Raw genomic sequence first — 20,985 nt, forward strand, 5'->3', positions numbered from 1 at the left:
TTATTTGGGGAAAATGGGGAAATAGTGCTGTATCTTGCTGCTTTTAGGGGGCTTAAAGGTAATTAAAATTCTCAATATGATTGTTTATCTGTAACACCTAGGCCATCTGATGGTGTAATAGGTACAATTTTTTATGCCTAGTAATTATGTTTTATTCTTAATATAGAAGAACTTTTTAGAGCATACATTGGAGGCTTGTGATTTGAGAAACATGTATCTTGATTTATAAAGAATTCCTTGCAGTTTTAAGAGTTGAGAAACTCCTCCCATCTGCTGCTACGTGTGCATTATAACAGTTTTTCATTTCTGTGATCAGGCTCAGACATAATCTCCATTTCTGCACTAATTGCACTAGTATAAACAGGGATTTTGAACTGCAGGCAGTTTTTCTATATCTATTAATGCCTATTTTGTTGCAAAACTGCACTTTGTACTCAGAAAACTTAATACAGTGAGAGTTTTTGCAGCTATATCCACACAAGAGAGACTCCCTGGTCTCCATGGACACCATGAGGTGTCCCAGCTCATGGCAAGGGGGCTGGAACTAGATGATCTTTAAGGTCCCTTCTAAACCAAAACATTCTGTGATTCATTCTATGAAATAAGTTAGAAGCAGTTTATCTTAAAAAATTGACGTGAAATTTGCAATTTTCATTTATGCCTTGAAGACCCTTACTTGATGCGCATTGCCAAGGGAAAGCAATCATCAACAGAGTTCAGCAAGCCTGATTTATCTGCTTATGTGCAGTTATTAATAGGCTTCCTTAACTTTATTGTCCAAAAGTACTGTTACAGTATTGTAAGTAATGAACTAATTTTCATTTTACTAGCCTCTAGTCTGAGGTAATTAGAATTACTTCTAATAGAACTGTAGCTACTCTTGCAAAGCAGTAAAACTCTTAATATTGAAATATAATTCAAATAGCAAGTTAGCCAGTCAGACACCTATAAAAGTGCCTTTTCAATTCTACTGCTGTTAATAAGCATGCCCGTGTCCCTTGGCAGTACCCTTCCCAACTTCATGTCCCTTGCAGTATACCAACAGTGTTGCCGAACACAGGTTATTTTGGGGCATGCTGAAAGCGAATGTGACTCTTTGTGTGCTCACTGAGAATACTACATCAGCTGTTCTCTCCCGGCCTTGATGGATTCTGGTTGTCAGCATCTGTGGGAGCATGGGTACTATGATGTGAGAAATCCTCAAGTAAGTCAGTCTCATGCTGCTTAAGGTAATGTAATATAATTAACATCTTAGACTTGTCCATCCAGGACCAGTGGAAAGATAGCGCTGCTTCTGAAGCTTGTCAAGTTTTTTGTCAATGAGTCAATGCATGAAGCAGTGATTGTTTGTTTGCTTCACTCTAAACATCTGGCTTTGGTTCAGACACAGAAGTAACAAGAAGCAGTGAGACATGGTATCAGCATCTGCTTCCAGGAAAAGCAAGACACACTCTTTGCTGAGAATGACCTCTGAGTCCTTTGTGCTTCTCTGGTTCTCCCCTCTTGCCCCCTCTCTGTTTTCCAATGTGGGAATCCAAGATTAACTAAACTGTCTGTGGTCTGCAGATCTTCCTGCTTCACATGAAGTGTCTGTTTGATTTCAAAAGGTGATATCTAGAGAGAAGTATTTTGCCAGCCGCGTTGATCTTTTATATCCTCAATCAAGATCATATATTATTCTTTTTTCAAATCTAGCTCACTGGAAGGCACACATTTCTCACCTATGTAGCAGGCTGTGGCTGAATAAGAATCTTGCTGGTAACCACTGAGTGGTTTAAAATGGAGTATGGTTGTCATGGTTGAAAGGTTGCCTGGAATGTCTCTGAAGCTAGCAATTTTTCAGATATTTATTTCTAAGCATTCCATAAACAAAGAGCTTAAGTGTTGTGATTTCCCTGCCCTACTTTTTGTTTTTCTCTTATTTTCTTTTTTTCCTAAACAGACTGGGGAAAGAAGAAACTGCTTGGGAGTTACTCTTCATCATTCAGCATACTGAAGTAGAGCCCTCTTTCCAGATCTCTGATAGTTCTTCCATGTCCTCTCCCCATACTTTAGCCTAGGTGCTAGGGCTTTTCTGCTGTGCCTTTTTAGTTGCAGGAACCTGCTAGATACTGAGACTCAGTCTGATTAGGTTGATATTATGTGCTAGAGGAGGGTCAGATGTGAGATTTCATTAGGTATTTTTATGTTGAGTGTAATTTATCACTAGTCCTCTAAAGCAACGGTTACTATTTCCACAAAACAGGTATCAAAGTGGTAATCAGGGCTAGTCCAAGTCCTGGTGTGTGGTTGCCTTGGGCTCCTCCAAATACCCTGGTGTATTTTCTTTGAGGGTTTGTTTTGCTTTCCTGCAAAGTGGACCTGGTGATGTGAATGTGTGGAAGCCTGGAAGGTTGCTGCTGTTGGAGACTCCTCAGTGCTTGCTGTTGTAACTTCAGCACACTCTTAACTGTTCTCTTCTGATACAAGGTTATCTGACTCAGTGTCACTGTTTCAAGTGACATCAAGGTGAAGTTAGTTGCAGAGAGTTCATTGAGCTTGCATGATTCTGTAACTGTTGTCTTTTGTTCAGTGTATGTTCAGTGTATAGGTACTTAATTTCCAAAGCAGAATGACCTGAAATATCCAGGTGGTGGTGTGTTTTCCTCACCCCATGCATGTGCGTCCTATTTGCTCTAATATCTCCTGTGGATAATTGGGATCAGATGAGCTCCTTTTGCTTGGTTTGGAAGTCTGCAAAGTTCACGATTTGGTAATGGCTCCCTACCACTGGATTTTATTCTTCTGAGCATTTCAACAGAGGCAGCCTAACAGGTGTCAGGAGAAGAAACAAAAGCAATACCCTTTTGTTTGTTGTTTTTGTGATGATTCCAAGGCTAGATATTCCTTTGATCCTTTTTCTAGTCCAAATGCTCTGCCTGTGAAGTCTTGACCTTACACCTCTTTCTTTCAGAGGCACAGTCACCTGACTGTTTTGTTGTCAGATCCAGCCCTTCACTACCATATTCTCTGGATTAATTCTGCTTTTCCTAGCAGAGATATTGCAAACCTGCATTTCTTCTGTGCAAGAGCTTGCTTATAGTGCCTCTGAACAGCTTTGGTAAAGATTAAATAGTTTTTCAGCAAGAGCTGTGATCTGTGGAAAGGAAAGAAGCATGCAACCATGGCAGTTTGACAGACTCTCTTCTAAGATCCCAGGTTTCAGAATCTGGTTTGATCCTGTCTTGATCTTTTTAATTGTCTTGAGTGCTGCTGGGTTTTATTTCTGAGCCTGGCTTTTTTTTCAGTCGGAAAATTGAAAGACTGGAGACTTTAATATTACTTTTACCTATTTTACTTTCCTTCCTTCCTATATGCATGTCCTGGTTGTCCTTCTGCAGTGAATAAGTGAATAGATTTATGCAGTGTAGTGCATTAGAGTCCATTTGGTATGAATGCAGAAACTGGCACCAGTGACTCCTGAATGAAGAACAGAACATGGAATGTGAAAGTTGGTTATAGGGCATTCCTGCTATGACAATCCTGACTTCTGAAGTCTGTGTTCTGTGACTGTGCTGCTGCTTGTTTTTTTTTTTACCCCAAACCATGGAACTTTCATTCCTCCTGGAACAATTTTGATTTGAAATATGTAAAGTTTTTTTTGAAGGATAACTTTATAATAATTTTATGATGGGCTGATTCTGCTTTTTATTGGAAAGAAATGAAATGAAGCTACTACCTGTGCTCCCAAAAAATTTAATTTTTTTCCTAAGTACTACAAATTTGACAGATTACACTCTACCTGACTCAGCTTCTTAGCTCTTCTGCATGACTTCATGCTCAGTTAGATGATCTGACTAATCATAGTGACATTTAATACCTCTGAAGATACATTCTACTTCTGTCTCTGTTGGAGGAAAAATTTCTTCTTTCCATAGCCACTAATTTCAAATGTGTTCAGTCAAATGTGCTGGATGTTTTTGTTTGTCGTTACTCTGCTTCAGTGAAGGCAGCATTAGCTGCAACTGTCTAAAATTTCCTAAAGAAGTATGCTTTTTTCATATTCTATTAATTTTTGGTGTTTGTTTTCTTAGTGCTCTTCAGATTGTACAAGAGGTGTCTAATATAAGAGATACAATAATTGAATATGGCAATTAAAATGGAGTAGAAATGAAACTACTTTGTAGACAGCATGTTGTAAAATAAAATGAAAGTAGGATAAAAACCAATGTTTTTTTACTGTTACACATACAAAATCATCTCCCCTAAAAGTGTATCTGTAATTTTTAATGTTTTGAAAGTCTTGCAATACACTGAAATGTCACTTTGTTCTTAACTAACAGGGATAGCATTGACTAAAACTTTTGTACCTTTGTCTTAAACAGAATGTTGGCTTTGAAAGCTCAGGGAAGAAGCAGCAGGGAGAAAAACGTAACACAGTGGTAAGTACACTACATTTCTTTCCTCTGGCCCAAATGCGCAATATATTAAAACTGAAATCCTCTTATTTACTCGTATGTTACAATAATCACCTCCAAAGCACTTGAATTTTATACTGCATCACTGCTCATGTTATTCTGAAGACAATTCTTAAATTTGTAAGTATCTTTTGAAGACCCAAATGTATTATATATATTTACATACAGTTGCCCTCATGTATAGAAAGGGGAATACATCCAAAACTAAGTTGCAGGAGAATAAGTCTGTTATAATGCTTAATGTTCATTAATAAATGCTTTGGCTTGTAGAGCTTTAGCATTTTATACTGCTTTTTCAAATAATTTTTTTTTGTTCTTCCAGAAGCTAAGTGTATTTTTTGAAAAAAAACTGATAAAAGTTTCTTGAAAAAGGTGCTTTGGTTGCTTGTTGGGCCTCTTAATGTCTTTTTGGTTTACTGATCTAAAACCTGGATGAGCAGCCCATCATATAATTTCCCTCTAACTGATATAATGACATTCTTTAGCTAGAGAGCATACTTAAGGTATTAAGCCAAATAAAATTAAATTTTCTGTTCAAAGCTTGTTGGAAAAGAAGCACATGTTCAGAATGAGCCCTTTTCTTTATTAAATGATGCCAGTGCAGATGGCATTAAGTTGTTTATATGTCATATTGTAAAAATTTCTAGAGGCAAGTATTTCTCATGAATAAAAAGAGTGCCCAACAGAATAATTTGTCTTCAGAACTTCTCTGTGAATTGCTGTCAAGAAGTCATTCTTGCACACCTCCTATGAAAAAAAAACACAACAGAGCAATGCAGCTTCCACCTGCTCTGATTTTATTTATAGTGCTGCTCAGACTGTGAAAATACTAATAAATATTGACACTTCGGTGACTCTAAATTTGGAGACTTACTATAAAATATTAATTTAAAACATAGAAACTCTTCTGCATGTTTTATATGGCATTGCTACAAACAGCTCATATTTAAGAAGGTAGAAGCATGTGCAGATGCTCATGTTTTCCAGCCTTTTGTGCAGTCTACAAGACTGTAGGCTTTGTGTGCGTTAGCATTCTCTGCTGAGCTAAGAAACCATGCTGTTGCTGCACTGCTTCAGCTGTGCTTACTGCTCCCCAAAGTTTGTTTCTTCCTGTGGGAAAATGACTAGCAATGCCTCTTTCCTTCACTTCCCCTACACTTGTTCATGTCTTTTGACTGTGTTGTTACAACTGGAGGAATTAAGGCAGTATCTCTTACTTTCTGCTTGAATACATGTTCACAATATGTGATGCACAGCATTCACTCATACAGTAGATCGAGACATAATCCCTCAAAGGACTAAACCCAAGGCATAAGCGGTTTAGTATGGTTTTATACCTCTTCCAGAGGCTTACCATCTCTTAGTCTGGTTGCTCTGTGTGTTTAATTTTCATTGTTTTCTTTGTGTGGAAAGTCAGGATCTTGTCCTGTTGGTTTCCATGGATCTTTTTCACAGCAACAATGAAAGAATATTGAGTTATTTAATGTAGAAATTAGTGGAGTCTGAAAGCAAAGCAGTTCTGAAGTGGCTTGGTACAGCTAGCTGTACCAGGAAGCTCTGATTAATAGCTGTACAGTAGCTGTGATAATTTCTACTGCACATGAAAAGAAAAAAAAAACAAACGATATGGTGGCTAGTGGGGGGTGGAGTTCACACTTCAGTATCCTACTGGGATAAATATTTCATGTTTCTGGCTATGTATTAACTTTAAAGTGACAAACACAGAAAGCTAAATGTTTCAGTTCCATAATATAAAGGAATTCTTTAGCGATTTGAATGCATCAGTGTTGAAATACCAACATATCAATGTCATGGCTTTAAAAAAAGTTCAGTTTCTTGAATATACCATGAGGGTTTGAGGCTTTATGAGTTTCCTTCAAACTTGATGTTGTCATAGCAGATATCCTTGAATTTATATGGTGGGATTTTTGTTTGTTTTGTTTTGTTGGGTTTTTTTGTTTGTGGGTTTTTGTTTTGTTTTGTTTTTTAAATTTGGAGAGGAGGAATGGGTGAGACTCAAGCACAGCTGTTCTGAAAATCAATTTATTCCTCTTAGTGTTTCCTTAGTAACACTACAAATACATATCCAAAGAATATGCAATCAAGTTGAACATCAGCAATGAAGCTTAGATCTAATGCTAATCTTAGTATCATTGTTAATGGTATACAATTAGAGACCATTCTTCAAATGAAATGTTGTAGTGGCACTTACTTGGATAGATTGACTGTCTAGATGCAAGTTAACTTTCAGGGCTGCCTCAGAAAAAGAGCAAAAGGAAATGTGTGAGAACTAAGTTGCAAGCACTGTGGTTGTGGCTGTGTGGTGACAGAGGGTGTGTGTGTTACTGTGTAGTTATTAGGTAGTGTCAATATGAAAAATCAATGTAAATATTTTAGAAGTGCACCAAAATTACAATTATTTGGGTATCTGAACCATTTTAAATTTATTTTCTACTGTAAACTTAATTTATAATTTTTCTCATTCTCTTTTATTGTTAGGGATGTTTCTGTAATGGATCTTACCTTAAATTAGAGTTCTGTGGTCTCACATACCTGGGGCTCACTGATGCCTTGGAATAGGACTATAAGAATGCTAAACACTGCTGAATTCCTGTTAAAGGCTATAGTGGAAATAGACTATTTTATTATATAGGTATTTGCCAAGAGCTTTTTGATTTTATTTTGTATTTTCAATTTAAAAGAACTATTTCTGTTGTGTTTTCACGAAGTCAGTCTTGTAATTTTTAAGCTTCTGGCGTGATAAGGCCCCAGGCACTGACTGCTTTGTTGTATTGCTGCTTTTTTTACACTTACAGAAATGAATAGAAATAAATATTCCAGAGATTTATTTGGATATACTTAGGATGAGTTTTACTTGTTTGTCTTAATATATCTTCAGATTTGTTTTAGAATATGCAGTTTAGATAAATATCTAAGGTGGAAAATAACTGTTGCGAGAAATAGTCTTTAGTTTTGGTAAAGTGGGAAAATGCTTTTGTTGAACCAACAAAATGTTCTTGATAATGTCAACACCGTTACATCTCAGTAAAGAAGTTTTAAAAAATACTGTTTTTTAATAACTTCATATCTTAATTGTGTAAAGGATTTCTGAATATTTTAAGGCAAAACAACATAGAATACTAAATTGAAATCTGACTAGAGTTTACTTCATAGAATAAATGAAACAGATAATCTAAACAAATGTGTCCAGAATTCACCCCTGGTATTGCTCTTATGAGAGTTACCTCAAGTGATCTTGCTGCCCTGGCCCTTGGAGATGAGTGTGCGTGTGTTTCTGTTTCTGGGTGTTCCTGGGCCTTTTTAAAACCAAACCAAACCAAACAAAACAACAAACAAACACCAACCAACAAACCCACAACAAACAAACAAAAACCCAACAAAGAAACCAACCAACAAAAAACCCCCAAAAAACGCATTGAGAGCTTGGAAAGTAATTAACCCAAGAGAAGCTTTGAGGTTTTTATGTTAGCAAACTAGGAGTAGAGTATTGCTTGTTTTGCTTATATTTTAGCAGATGCTGGATTTCTGTCCTCTCTGGTCTCTTTGCTTTCTCAAAAAATGTAGCAAGCATCCTTCATGTTTTTACATTGAACAAATATTTATTATTCACTATATTTACTCTGACATACTCCTCCTCTTGTTCCTACCATTCACCACTGTTGTGTCATGAGTAATGCCTTTTATTTCTTTTGCTCTGAATGCTGCATGTGAGCAAGTACAGTCTGTTTTTTCAGTGTTCCCTATCTGTGTGAGGACACGCAGCCAGGGATGCTGTTGAGCATTGTTTTCGTATCAGGAATGAGGAGGCTCAGACTACAGCTTTGCATGAAAATGGTGAAATGGTTCCAAAATCCCTTTTGTTTCCTACTGCTTGTTCTCTCCCCTAGATTGCAGCACTGTGGTTCATTGGATTGTATTGACCTGAGTGTTTGTGAGTCTCATCCAGTTAAATGAATAGCATAACAAATCCAGTTTTGCAAAGTACTTGTTTTTTTTTAGACGAGATTGAAAAAAATTGTCTGGGTGAGAGGGAGAATGAGGTGAAATAACCTTAACTTATCATTGTCACCAAATGAGGCTTTGACACCTCAACCAGAGAATGCCAGTGCCTCTTACAGAGAGGCAATCTCTTTTCAGTATGTGCCGTCCTTTCATGTTTCAGCTCCTTGTCACTGTCAGGTTGAGCCATACTTTCATCTCCTAAAGGAGAGAAAAAAGATTGCAGAGAAACAGATTTTCAAACTGAAGTTTGCAAGGTGTTGATTGCTGTTGTAAAATTAAGACTCATCATTCTCATTCAAGAGGACTGAATTTGATTTCAGAGTGTTTTGCTGATGAGCAAGAGGTGCCAACCAATTTCTAAGGTTAAAGAATGAAGGATAATTGTGTTCTTACTTGACTGTTAGAGCTGAGGATGTTTCTAGAAGTACTAAGATACAGTCCCCTCAAATTCACAAGGACTAGTACTGTTGTTAGCTGAAAGAGACTAATTTGAATTGTGCCGTGTGTTTTCACAATATAGCACCTTTCATCAGCAAGACAGATACCCTGTGTCTTCTGTTGTGCATGTTGCTTCTTTATAAAGAAAAAAACCTTTCACATCTCTGTAGACAGACTGGTTCATATTTCATGTCCAGTATCATAGAATCATTAAGGTTGGAAAGGACCTTTAAAGACCATCAAGTTCCAACCCCCCTGCCATGAGCAGGGAACCCTACCTCTAGACCAGGTTGCACAAGACCTCATCCAACCTGCCTTAAAACCAGCTTCCCTGTAGGCCCCTTCAGATACTGGAAGGTTGCTATAAGGTCTCCTTGGAGACTTTTCCCTAGGCTGAACAGTCCCAACTCTCTCAGCCTGTCTTCATAGCAGAGGTGCTCCGGGCCTTTGATCATCTTGATGGCCCCTCTCTGGACCCTCTCCAACAGGTCTGTATCTTTCTTGTGCTGAGGGCACCAGAACTGCACACAGTACTCCAGGTGGGATCTCCCCAGAGCAGAGTAGAGAGGTAGAATTACCTCCCTGGCCCTGCTGGCCACACTTGGTATATATTGTAAGTATATATAAGTAGCTTCATTTTGTACTGGCTTTTTAATGTAGAAGCAGTAATAAATTCTTTTGAGTGTGGTTTTTTTTTTGTTTTGTTTTGTTTTTGTTTTGTTTTTTTAGTGGATTAAATAAGATCCTTAATAAATATTATTTTCATAATTCTTTGTTTCAAGAGGAGTATGTTGGGACTTTCATCAGTTGGGTGAATAAGCTGCCTCGTGTTTCTCAGGTTGCACGTTAGATTACATCCTTCCTAACATAATCTTTGCCCTCTCCCATATTTTCACATCCTCAGCTCCATACTTCTAATCTTGTTTGTAGGTAGTGGACTGGGCTAGAAAGAATCTGAACAGGTATTTTTGTGCCTAGTTGTTTGTCTGTATGAATGCTGGATAGCTGATTTCATTTTCAGCTCTGCTGCTGATGTAACTGGTAAACACCCTTTTGAAAGGCTTGAGAGGGGGGAAAAATGCTGTCACCAGCTTAGAGCAGTCACATCCTGTTAGCATCAGACAGGAAATTTAAGGTAGTAATGGTGCAGTGAAACGATTGCTTTTACAGCTAATTAACAGAGATGAGGAAAAAAAATGCTGTGAACTTAAATTCTACTTGAGTTCAGAATTTTCAAATAAATATGGTACTTGGGGGGCTGTGTGGTTTGTGGTGGGGTGGCTTTTTTGGGAGGTGGGGGTTGTTAGTTGGTTTGATTTTTTTTTTTTAAATATTTTTTTAAAATATTCTTCAAAACATAGGTAGATTTTTTGTTAAACGAAATTGTCCCATAGAGTTCTGGCAGATGTACAGTTTCTGTTGGGCCACCAAGTACTTGGATGGCAGAGGTGTGCAGGCAATCATCAGAGAGATCCAGGAAAGAGTGGTGTTTCACTGAATGATGCACTGTCTTCTGGATTAATACTTAGTATGTATCCAAGTTTGTGGTTGATTTTGCTTTCTTTCATGGGTCATGATCTGTTAAACTGATCCTTTGCTTTTTTGCTTCCAGTAATTTTATTCTATTCTGTAAAAGTAAGTTTCACTATTTAAGGATTTTACTGGCTGTAGGTGGCAAGGTTTTGGTAGCAAGGTGGCTGCAGGTGTGGCTTTGCCAGATGGTGCCCCCATGTTGGGTGGAGCTGCTGGAGCCAGTTCCAGCCAGCTCCAAGATGGACTCACTACTTGCCAAAGCTGAGTCAGTCATGATTTTGGTAGCATCTCTCTGATGATAGACTTATGGAGGGGAGAAAAAACTGCTGCACTACAGCAGCCAGGATTGAGGAGTGCGACTATATGAGAGAAACTGTGCTGTAGATGCCAAGGTCAATGAAGATGGAGGGGGAGGAGTTGCTTCAAGTGCCAGAGAAGACATTCCTTTGCCTCCTGTAATGAGGACCATGGTGTCAGGCAGGCTATCACCCTGCAGTGCAAGTCTGTGGTGGGACAGACACTGACCTGCAGCTCATGGAGGTCCATAGTGGAGCAGATATCCACCCTGCAGCAAGTGGAGGACCCCACTCCAAAGCAGGTGGATACCTGAAGGAGGCTGTGACCCCTTGGAAAGCCTGTGCTGGAGCAGGCTCTTGGCAGGACCTGTGGCCCTTATGGAAGAGGTTTTATGGTGGGACTTGTGACCCTGTGGAGGACCCACACTGGGACAGTCTGTTCCTGAAGGCCTACACCCTGTGGAAGGGACTCTTGCTGGAGCAGTTTGTGAAGAACTGCAACTGATGAGAGTTACTTATGTTGGAGAAGTTTGCAAGGGACTGTTTCTTGTGGGTGGGACTCCGGAGACACTGAAGCAGGGGAGATTGTAATGAGGAATGACTGGTGGATACAACATGTGATGTGTTGGCTGCAACCCCCATTGCCTGTACATCTGTGCCACTCAGGGGAGGAGTTAGGGAAACTGGCAGCAAGTCGAGGTTGCCAAACCACATAGATACAGTCCACTTTTGGTACAGCTCTGTTAGAATTACAGTCTTTGCTTTGCCCTATCTTCTCCAGCATATTTTTTTTCTAGATATTGATTATTTACACTGTTCTCCTTTTTTATTTCACTGGCTTGTTACAGTGGAGGGCTGATAGCTGTAATTAAATCAGAGGCTGCTATTTGATGCTTTGCCTGCTGTTTGATCAGTTGGGAAGGGGGAAATGTATCTAGGAGTAGAGAGCCCTCAATTACAAAATGGAAGAGCTGATTTTTGTTGTTGGGTATTGCAACCTGCTTGAACAAGTGCCAGTTTAGTCTTGCTTGTCGATTCTCAAAGTGCTCCAAATCTTTCATGATCTCAAACTGGACAGAGTAGTTACAAAGTGATACCTATTAATCTAGTTATATAGATAAAAGGCAGAAAAAATAAGATGAAGTTTTGACGTAAGTTCTATTAAATTGTCTACAGTTTCACAGCAAAATGTCTTTCAGTTGTGAACTCTTATCTCCCTCTCTTTTTGAGCATACTGTTCTACTATATTTATATACACTGCCTACTTGCATCAGAAAAGAGTTTTTCTCATAAATTTGAGACTTGACAGAATAATAGCCTTCACTACAGTTGAACCCTGCATAGTTGTTGCTACCTTCAGGATGTAGGCAGGTCAATAGATAACATTTTCCTTTGTCTCATTTTTTGTTATTATTGTGGAGTTTAAATGGATGAGTAAAACTCTACTTCACTGAAATACACATATATGTGTAGTTTAAAACACTTATTTTTGAGCTTACTGCAGATACTGCAGTGTCTGTGATCCATAGGTGTGATCCTAAGACAGATGGACCTCTTGATGGATAAGTAATTAGTTGGATGGCCACACCCAGAGAAGTTGAGGTCAATGGTTCAGTGTCCAAGTGGAGGCAAGTGATGGCTGGCGTTCCTCAGGGGTCAGTATTGGGACTGCTGCTGTTTAATGTCTTTGTTGGAATAATGGACAGTGGGATTGAGTGTATCCTCAACAAGTTTGCTGATGACACCAAGCTGTATGGTGTGGTTGACACCCTGGAGGGAGGGAGGCCATCCAGAGGGGCCTTGACAGGCTGGAGAGGTGGGCCAGTGCCCACCTCATTAAGTTCAACAAGGCCAAGTGCAGGGTCCTGCACCTGGGCTGGTGCAACCCCAGGCACAAATACAGGCTGAGGGGAGAATGGCTGGAGAGCAGTCCTGAGGAGAAGGACTTGGGGATGGTGGTAGATGAGAAGCTCGACATGAGTCACCAGTGTGTGCTGGAGCCCAGAGAGCCAAACACATCCTGGGCTGCATCAAAAGACGTGTGGCCAGCAGGGCCAGGGAGGTGATTCTGCCCCCCTGCTCTGCTCTGGTGGGATCCCACCTGGAATACTGTGTGCAGTTCTGGAGCCCTCAGCACAAGAAAGATAGAGACCTCTTGGAAAGGGTCCAGAGAGGGGCCACCAAGATAATCGAAGGCCTGGAGCACCTCTGCTATGAAGACAGGCTGAGAGAGTTGGGGCTGTTCAGCCTAGAGAAGAGAAGTCTCCAAGGAGACCTTATAGCACCTTCCAGTACCTGAAGGGGCTACAGGAAAGCTGGGGTGGAGCTTTTCATCAGAGAAGATAGTGAAAGGACAAGGGTTAATGGTTTTAAACTGAGAGAGGGGAGTTTTAGGTTAGACATCAGGAAGAAGTTCCCCTGTGAGGGTGGTGAGACACTGGAATAAGTTGCCTGGGAAGGTTGCTGATGCCTCATCCCTGGAGGTGTTTAATGCCAGGTTAGATGAGGCTTTGTGCAGCCTGGTCTAGTGGGTGGTGTCTGTGCTTACAGCAGGGAGGTTGGAACCTGATGACCTTTAGGGTCCCTTCCAACCTTAACCATTATATGATTCTATGAGGTGGAGGGGAGGGCTATGAATGGATGAGGCTGGGGGACAAGTGCTCTGCTGCAGTGCCTTTCAACATTTGAGCCTTTAATGATTACAAAGAAAAGCTTGTGATTGCAGAGTAAGGTATTTTTTCCTTCCTATTCCTGCACTAAGTAAAAAAACCCTAACAACCCAAAACAAAATGAAAAAACCCAAACAAAACTCAAAACAAAACTGTATGAAGACTAATTTTTTCCTCTGTTGGCTGTGAACACTGATATTGATGTAAACTTGGCTTTAATGGTTTAGGGAACAAGGAAGTTTTTTTTGTGGGTTTCTTTTTCCCCTCCTATGAGCCCTTTAGTAGATCTGCCTCATAAAAATCTAGAGTTAAGTGGTGGAGAAAAATAAGCCATTGCAGTGTTGTAGGTCTGCAAAGCAATTTTACATTGTTTGATTTGATGCCCTCAGATGGTCTGATGTTGGGGTAGATTATTAAGCAAAGATTTTTCTGCTTGCTAGACTTCCCTGGTTTGTGGGAAGGGAAACAACACTGTATTTCATGTTCCCTTCTACCTTCTGTATATTTACCCAAACTAGCTATGGAGAAGTTCTTTTGAGAAGTGTAAGAAAAGCACATGTTCTGCGTGACATCACATTTTCCTGTCTTTGGTACTTGTAACAGGGGGACTGTCTTCTGTAGAACATCCTTCCTTTCCTCCATTACAGTTGCTCTGCTTGGGTAACTGACCACAAGATAGGTGTACAGACAGATAGGGAGGGTGGTGTCTGTCAGACTGTCTAGATTTATAAATATATATTGCAGAAGAGGGGTGTTGTGGAATTCTTGCAGCACATATCCTGCCACTGCCATTTTCTAGTACTGGCAGCCATCTCAGTTGTAGAACACCAGTGCTAAACAATTCTTCATACATATGGAAAAGTAAAATTTGAACAAACATAACACAAATTTTGAATCACATTATGTAGTTTCTTACATTTATTAAATGCAGTTCTCTTGGTTCATTTTGGTTTTTGAAGTGTTATAATTAGATGCATGCTCAAGCTGGTAAAATTTGTGGTTTTGAGAGAATGTTGTTTATTTGATATTTAAATTTTAGTTTGGCTGTTTTGGTTTGAGATGTGAGCTGTGAGTTTAGGTACCTTAACTGACATAACTGGTTGGAGATACAACCCGACACTAATGTTGTACAGGCATTTGTTTACTGATCTGTATTTACAGTGTTCCTGTGGAAGAAGCAGGAGAGCAGCATGAGGCTGTCGTGTTTGCTGACTTTCCCATTCTGTGGAAAACCCCAGTGTGGAATTTGTAGTTGCATTTGCATTTTTTGCAATGCATCTTTGCATTGCAATACAGTTACATATTTTTATTTTTTGATGACATGAGCTAGAGTTTTATGGGATGTGTTAGATATCTGATAATCAACAGTGTAACAAAATCTTAACAACTCTGAAGCTCTGTTTAGAAGGGAAGTCTTGACATCCCACTATTATCTTTAAGACTTTTCTTCCGTATTTTTAATGGGTGATTGTAGAATCTAACTGCATCCGTGCTGAGTGGTAAGTTGTACTTCTGTTTCATGAAAACATTACAGTACATCAGTCCCTTGACCTGTTGTCATATAAATTAAGCATACTGTGAAGTACTTGGCAAGCTAGCAGCTCATAGACGAAAATCCAAGTGTGTGACTTTTTTTCATGTTTTAGTGAGAAGAGGGGTCTCACAGTTTGTGACTTTGTGTCATGCAGGGGCCATAGTATTTTTTTTTTTTTCTTCCTGTATTACTAACATACTGTCTGAAAGTTGAAGTGCAGTCTGCTAAATGTGTCTGGAAGACTTTTCTGGCATTTGGAGAAGAAAGTTTCCTGTCACCAATCCAGAAGCTGAAGTATAATTCCTGCAATTCCAAAAAAATTGAGATTAAAAAAGTACCTACTTTAATTTGGAGTGCCAGCAGCTTAAGAAAATAAATCCTTGGTGCTGTTTTGAAAAATTATGTATTTTTAGGCAAATTTCCTGAGAAAGTGAAGCTTTACATGATTGTGTTTTTTGTGTGCTCATGTTGGTCTTTCCTGAAAAATTGAGTCTGTCATCCACAGCCAGACTTGAAACTTGAGATGACATTTTGAACATGGCTGTTTCTGAATTCTGTGACAATTTTTTGCTAATTACAGGCAAGAGACCTAGACTTGTGCTCTTGCTGAGGAGAAGAGAGGCAGAACATGACTGGTATATGCTGTCAGTAATCAACTAGTCAGTTTGCACTGGTCAGGTTTAGTGTCTCCTGCTGAGTAGGAATATTGTAGAAGCCATGGAGAGTAGAGGGGAATGTTGTAGTAATGATTCAGCTTAAAGGAAGAAAGATACATTTCCATAAAGAAGGTGAAGTTTCCTTAGTTTAAGTGCCCACAGAAAGAGGTGTTAAAGTTTTCCGAACTGAATGGAGTTGCAAAAAGAGGTCACTTCTTTATCTGTGCACTTGGAAACCTTTACTGTTAACCTGTAGATACAACAGTTAGTTGACACCGTGCTGGTTCTTTTTGTTGTATTCTGTTTTTAGATGAGGAATTTCAAATTAAGGTACTTGAATATAATCATTAAAAAAAAAAAAAAGCTTTCCTATAGCTACAACTTAATAATGCTCTGTAGAGGGTGGAGTTTATTATATTAAGCAAAAATATCCCAGGATATTTGTAAAGATAGGGATAAACCGTGTTGTAAAAACACAGTTGACACTTCAGAGCTGCTTCTTCAAAATTCTCTGCTTCTCTGCAGGGTAGGGCTGTTAGCAGGTGATAGGTTGCAGGATAAATTTTGACTTCATCTTCTGGGGCTTGTTGGTATTTTAATCCCATTTAATTCCACTGCAGATTTGTTGTGTTTAAAAGAAAATATTCCTTCTCCCTTTTCTCTCTCATGTATATGTGCACACAGGCAGGTATGTATACACTTTTTTCTGTAAGTATTTAGCAGCCAGTGGAAGTTTGAGAAGCTGCCCATGTGAGTATTTTGGAAGTTGTCTTCGTTTTAAATCGACCAATTTCTGTTTCACAGTGCCTGAAAATGACAACAAAGCGGAATTTGTTCGTTCGGCTGGTGCCATGCCGTTGTCTTCGTGGAGAGGAGGAAACAGTCACTACACTTGATTATTCTCACTGCAGCCTGGAACAGGTGCCTAAGGAGATTTTTACTTTTGAAAAGACCTTGGAAGAACTCTATTTGGATGCTAATCAGATTGAAGAGCTTCCAAAGGTATGTAGGGGTGGTTTTCCTTTTAGGTCCATTTATTAACTGTTACTTCATCAGCATTATAGAAGCTGATAGTTATCTAGCTTCCCACTTAAGCTTTTGGGCTGCAGTTTGCCAAATAGTTTGAAGTAAATGCTGGTCCTAGAAGAAGCAGCCCTGGTAGAAGGAATGTTTTATGCATTCCAGCTTGACCAGTTTCCTGCATGAATTGGGATGAACCTGCTTAAGCAACTGATCAAGCCCAAAAGAAGTACACAGAAAAGGCTGGCTAATTTAGTTCTGTGTCTGCTCAAACTGACTAATTTTATTAAAATTGCAACATTATTGTGAATCTCTGATAACATATGAAGATTAGAAGAAGCAAGATTTATGGCTCATTCATATCTCTGTGCTCACAAAAGATAGCTATAACCCAAAGTATCTATTCACTTAAAGTCCTTCTTTTTCCTTCAGTACATGGCTGAAGGGACTTTCAGAAGTATCTCAGTTTACTTATGTTCAGAAACTAGAGAGCTGGAATGCTACTTTGATTGCATCTTCATTATAGGAATTAATATTTGTTGTTCTGAAATTTGAAGACAAACTGTATGCTTACTTAGCAGCACACTAGAGAAAAAAATTAACAATTAAAAAAAAATTAACAATTTTGCCAGTGAGACTTGTGAGAAGCACAGACTATTTTCCATTGCTAGGTCTTCTCTTGGTGAAATGAAAAACAAAAGTACCTAAATACGCAAATAGTACTCAAATACTTAATATGCAAAATTGTTTTGGGACAATTGTGTGCAAATCTTTACTTTCACGCAGGACAACTGTATATTTTTTAAAAGTTTGCTATAATCACTTCAAGTTTTGCTGGTTTGGTTTTTTTTGAAAGATAAATGAAACAAGGAAATAAAACAATTTCAGGATAGTAACTTGACAGTTATCAAAACCCCTGGATTCCAGTAAAACTGACTTTGAAAATCCACCCTTAGATGCTTCTGAGAAGCCATCAATGAAAATCTGAAAGTTGCATGGAGCTATTAACATATAAGTTAAAACTAGACATTTTGTAAAAATTTGTTACAGTTTAGAACTTCCACTATTTTATTCCTGTCTCTTCCCAAGCAGGTATTTCTTTACTCTGGAGTTAGTCACTTTATGTTTTAATAGCTTGCTTTTAAGGTCTTTGTATCAACTTTTGAGTTTTTTTCTGATTATTTCAGAACTTAATTCCTGTCTTTCATTTTTTACTGGAAAATAACAAAAATGAATGCTTAAAAATGAGAATAAAATACTTTTCTTGGCCAAAAAAAAAAAAGAGGAAATTTTCTGAACTGTTGGATTAAATTCCTGTTTCCCAAATCATAAGAACTAAGCAACCATCTTCCTTCCAAATTCATAATTAGCTAAAAAAATTATTTTACTAATATTGAAAGAGGAAGAGAGGCTGTACTGTAGCAATCAAATGGATGTATATTGGTGTTTTTGACTAGAAAAAGTGGCTAGTCTGCTTGGTTTTTGATTTATGTTATATGCTGTTTGATTTCATTAGTCAATTCTTATATGAAATCCACTTTTGCTACATGAATAATCTGAGAGGTGGGCAGTCTACCTACCACTTGCCCTTGGTTTAGCCCAACATTAAACTGTCCATGTGATTAGACAGACTGCTTGAACATTTATATTTTTCCTATTTCCTTTTCTTTGCTGAACTGCGGGGACCTGTAATAGCCTACATTTGCTTCATGTCAGTTTGTTGGTACATTATAGTAAGTCTTATATTTAAGACATAAGCTTTTTTTTTTCAGACTTATTTTTTTACTACCCTTTCAATTTTCAAGAAACATAAAACACCCACATATAAATTAAAACAGTGTAAAAGAAATGAAGAGAGCTTAGGGAGTAGTGAAGACATAGAAGTGTTTTTTAAATAATTTGACAGAAATTGTTATCTTAAAACTAACCATAGAATATCTTTAAGGGAAGGCCTATGATGTTTGAAATTATCCTAGCTGATTTGGAGACAGTTTTTAACTACCTATGCCTTTTTCCTAACATAACCTTTTATTTATTCTTTTAACTGTGAGAAAAGCATCTAATTAAGCCATCTCAAACAAAGGGTGTAATACTCACTAGGCCATCTGTAGCTTTCAGAAGCCTGGCTAAGACACTCCAACTCTTCCCTTGCCTTGTTATCCTGGATAGGTTGTTCTTTTCTCTGTTTTGCAACCTGTGCTTCCCTGTGTATGCCATAGCAAAACTGGTTTGGGTCTGTCTTGTTAAACTGACCTCTGAAAATGACTGTCAGTGTGTGTGTCTTTTTGCTTTATTTTATTTTATTTTATTTTATTTTATTTTATTTTATTTTATTTTATTTTATTTTATTTTATTTTATTTTATTTGCTCCAGTCTTTTCAGAACTTAAGCATACTTCAAAAATTGGTTCTTACAGTAGAGCTTCTTAATTTGGTTGATTGGCCAAGGAAGCAGCATGAGCAAAATGCAGGGAAGAGAAAGGTGGTGGTAGAAAAGGACTTTGCTTTACACGAACTGCTGGTGTGGAGTCTCAGTTTTGAAAGCGTGCTAAATCACATCTGAAAAGGCACCCCTGTTTATCCTGAGTGCCACAGCATGCATTTAAGCTGGAAAGCGAAAACTCTAGCGGATTTAGTTTTCCCTGTCACTTTGCTGTTCACTGTTCAGAAGAAATAGGAATTCTGCAGTGAAGTAACCCTTAACTAACAGTAATGAGATCTACTTAATGACTGAATATGCAAACCTTAAAAAAGAACAACAACAAAAAGAAGAATTACAAAGTCATCACAATACAAAACTCTCCTCCCGCCCATTTTTTCTTCCATATTCCTTGTACTGCATTTGATTTCACCTGATCAATTGGGGAAATTTCCAGTTATTGTAAGACTCCAGCTTATTTTTTTCAGGGGTAAGTTTTAAATAGATATTCTTGCTTGAAGTACAGAAATAAAAAAATGGCTTCAAAGCACATGAGCTCATCAGACCTCTCCTTCCCATATAATATCCCAAGTAACTTGTAACTCTACAAAGCCTTAATGATATCAATTAGTTCTAACAGGTGCATATTTTAAAGGAATTTTAAATGTCAGTAGGGAATTTAAAGCTAATTCCCTGAACTGTCCAGCGTGCTAATTTGTATCTGCTTTTGTTCTGGGGAGGTATATGCAACTGTTATGTGAATGGGCCTTGCTCAGTGGTCTGTGGTTGGAATAATGGCCTCATAACTGAGAGATGCAAGAAATTTTGGTTGAAATAAGCCCATTGCTATGATGTTGCTTGGGATTTTTTTTTTTTTAGTCATACTACATGTCCTGTGTTTGCAGGTATGTTTGAATGGTCTTATCCAACATTTTCAGGAAAGGAATATTCATCGTTAACAATTCAGATTAACCTTTTCAATTAATTTCTTACATTTATTTTGTACTACCTGTAATCTTCCTGCATGTAATTTGAGGATTTTTCTTTTGTTAAGTAATATTACTTGACCTGTTTTTTTTGGGTAAGAATCTGAAAATACCTTGCATATAGGAAGAGATCTGTCTCTGAGCTAATATTTGATTCAAATTGTAACACATGTATACAGATGAGATGATAGCTTTCTATATCCTTACATCAAACTTCTACTAGTTTTCATTGTAATTTTGTTGGGTTTTTGTGTGCTTGAGCCAGGAAGCATGGAAGGGAAAAAATATTGTCAGATATAATGAAATAATATTGAAACTTTTAGAGATGATCTATACTCAAATTCTGTGTTCCAGAACTACTTTACTTTAAAAAAAAAATGCACCTATAATTATTTTTTTTTTCTTTACTGAAGAAACTGAAATTGCCTCTGGGGTATCTACATGGCATGTCTATTATGGAAAATGTTTTGCCAGTACCATGTGTAACTACAGGTCACAATTTCTGACATACTGGAAGGAATTTGTTGTGTTAAATGTAGCTGCTGTCTTGTGACTCTTGGCAGGTTTTTGCTTGCCTAAGCATTGTAAACTTGGTAAATTTTTAATGAAACTAGTTAAATCAAGGTTTTGTAGTCAAAAACTCTAAATAGTCTGGCCTTCAAGCTGTGAGGTCAGAAGTTTAAAGGGATTAAAAACAAAAGCTACATAGAGGAAACCAAGAGAAAGTCACATTCACTTTTTTCTTTGTTTCAATAGCAACTTTTTAACTGTCAGTCTCTGCACAAGCTGAGTTTGCCAGACAATGATCTAACCACATTGCCAGCATCCATTGCAAATCTCATTAATCTCAGGGAACTGGATGTCAGCAAGAATGGTAAGTCACTTTGCTTACTATATTGGGGCGATTAATAGGCAAATCACCATTGGCTGTACAAAAACACTACTGAAAGTATAA

At 38.1% G+C, this 20,985-nt stretch overlaps 1 protein-coding gene across 7 annotated transcripts in view; it reads left to right on the forward strand.

Moving 5' to 3' along the window:
* ERBIN (erbb2 interacting protein) overlaps nt 1–20,985 on the forward strand; it is a 122,002-nt gene that overhangs the window by 37,262 nt on the left and 63,755 nt on the right. For 3 of the 7 annotated variants that reach the window (XM_051642627.1, XM_051642632.1, XM_051642628.1), the window contains exons 1-4: nt 1,106–1,204; nt 4,365–4,421; nt 16,411–16,608; nt 20,787–20,904. In XM_051642627.1, coding sequence (XP_051498587.1) covers nt 1,145–1,204; nt 4,365–4,421; nt 16,411–16,608; nt 20,787–20,904 — 433 coding nt within the window. In that variant the 5' untranslated portion in view covers nt 1,106–1,144. Of the gene's footprint in view, nt 1–1,104; nt 1,205–4,364; nt 4,422–16,410; nt 16,609–20,786; nt 20,905–20,985 lie in introns of those variants that run through there. The other 4 variants (XM_051642630.1, XM_051642631.1, XM_051642629.1 and 1 more) reach the window with 3 other exon arrangements.

The sequence above is a fragment of the Apus apus genome, chromosome Z (assembly GCF_020740795.1).
Source record: "Apus apus isolate bApuApu2 chromosome Z, bApuApu2.pri.cur, whole genome shotgun sequence".
Lineage (NCBI taxonomy): Eukaryota > Metazoa > Chordata > Aves > Apodiformes > Apodidae > Apus > Apus apus.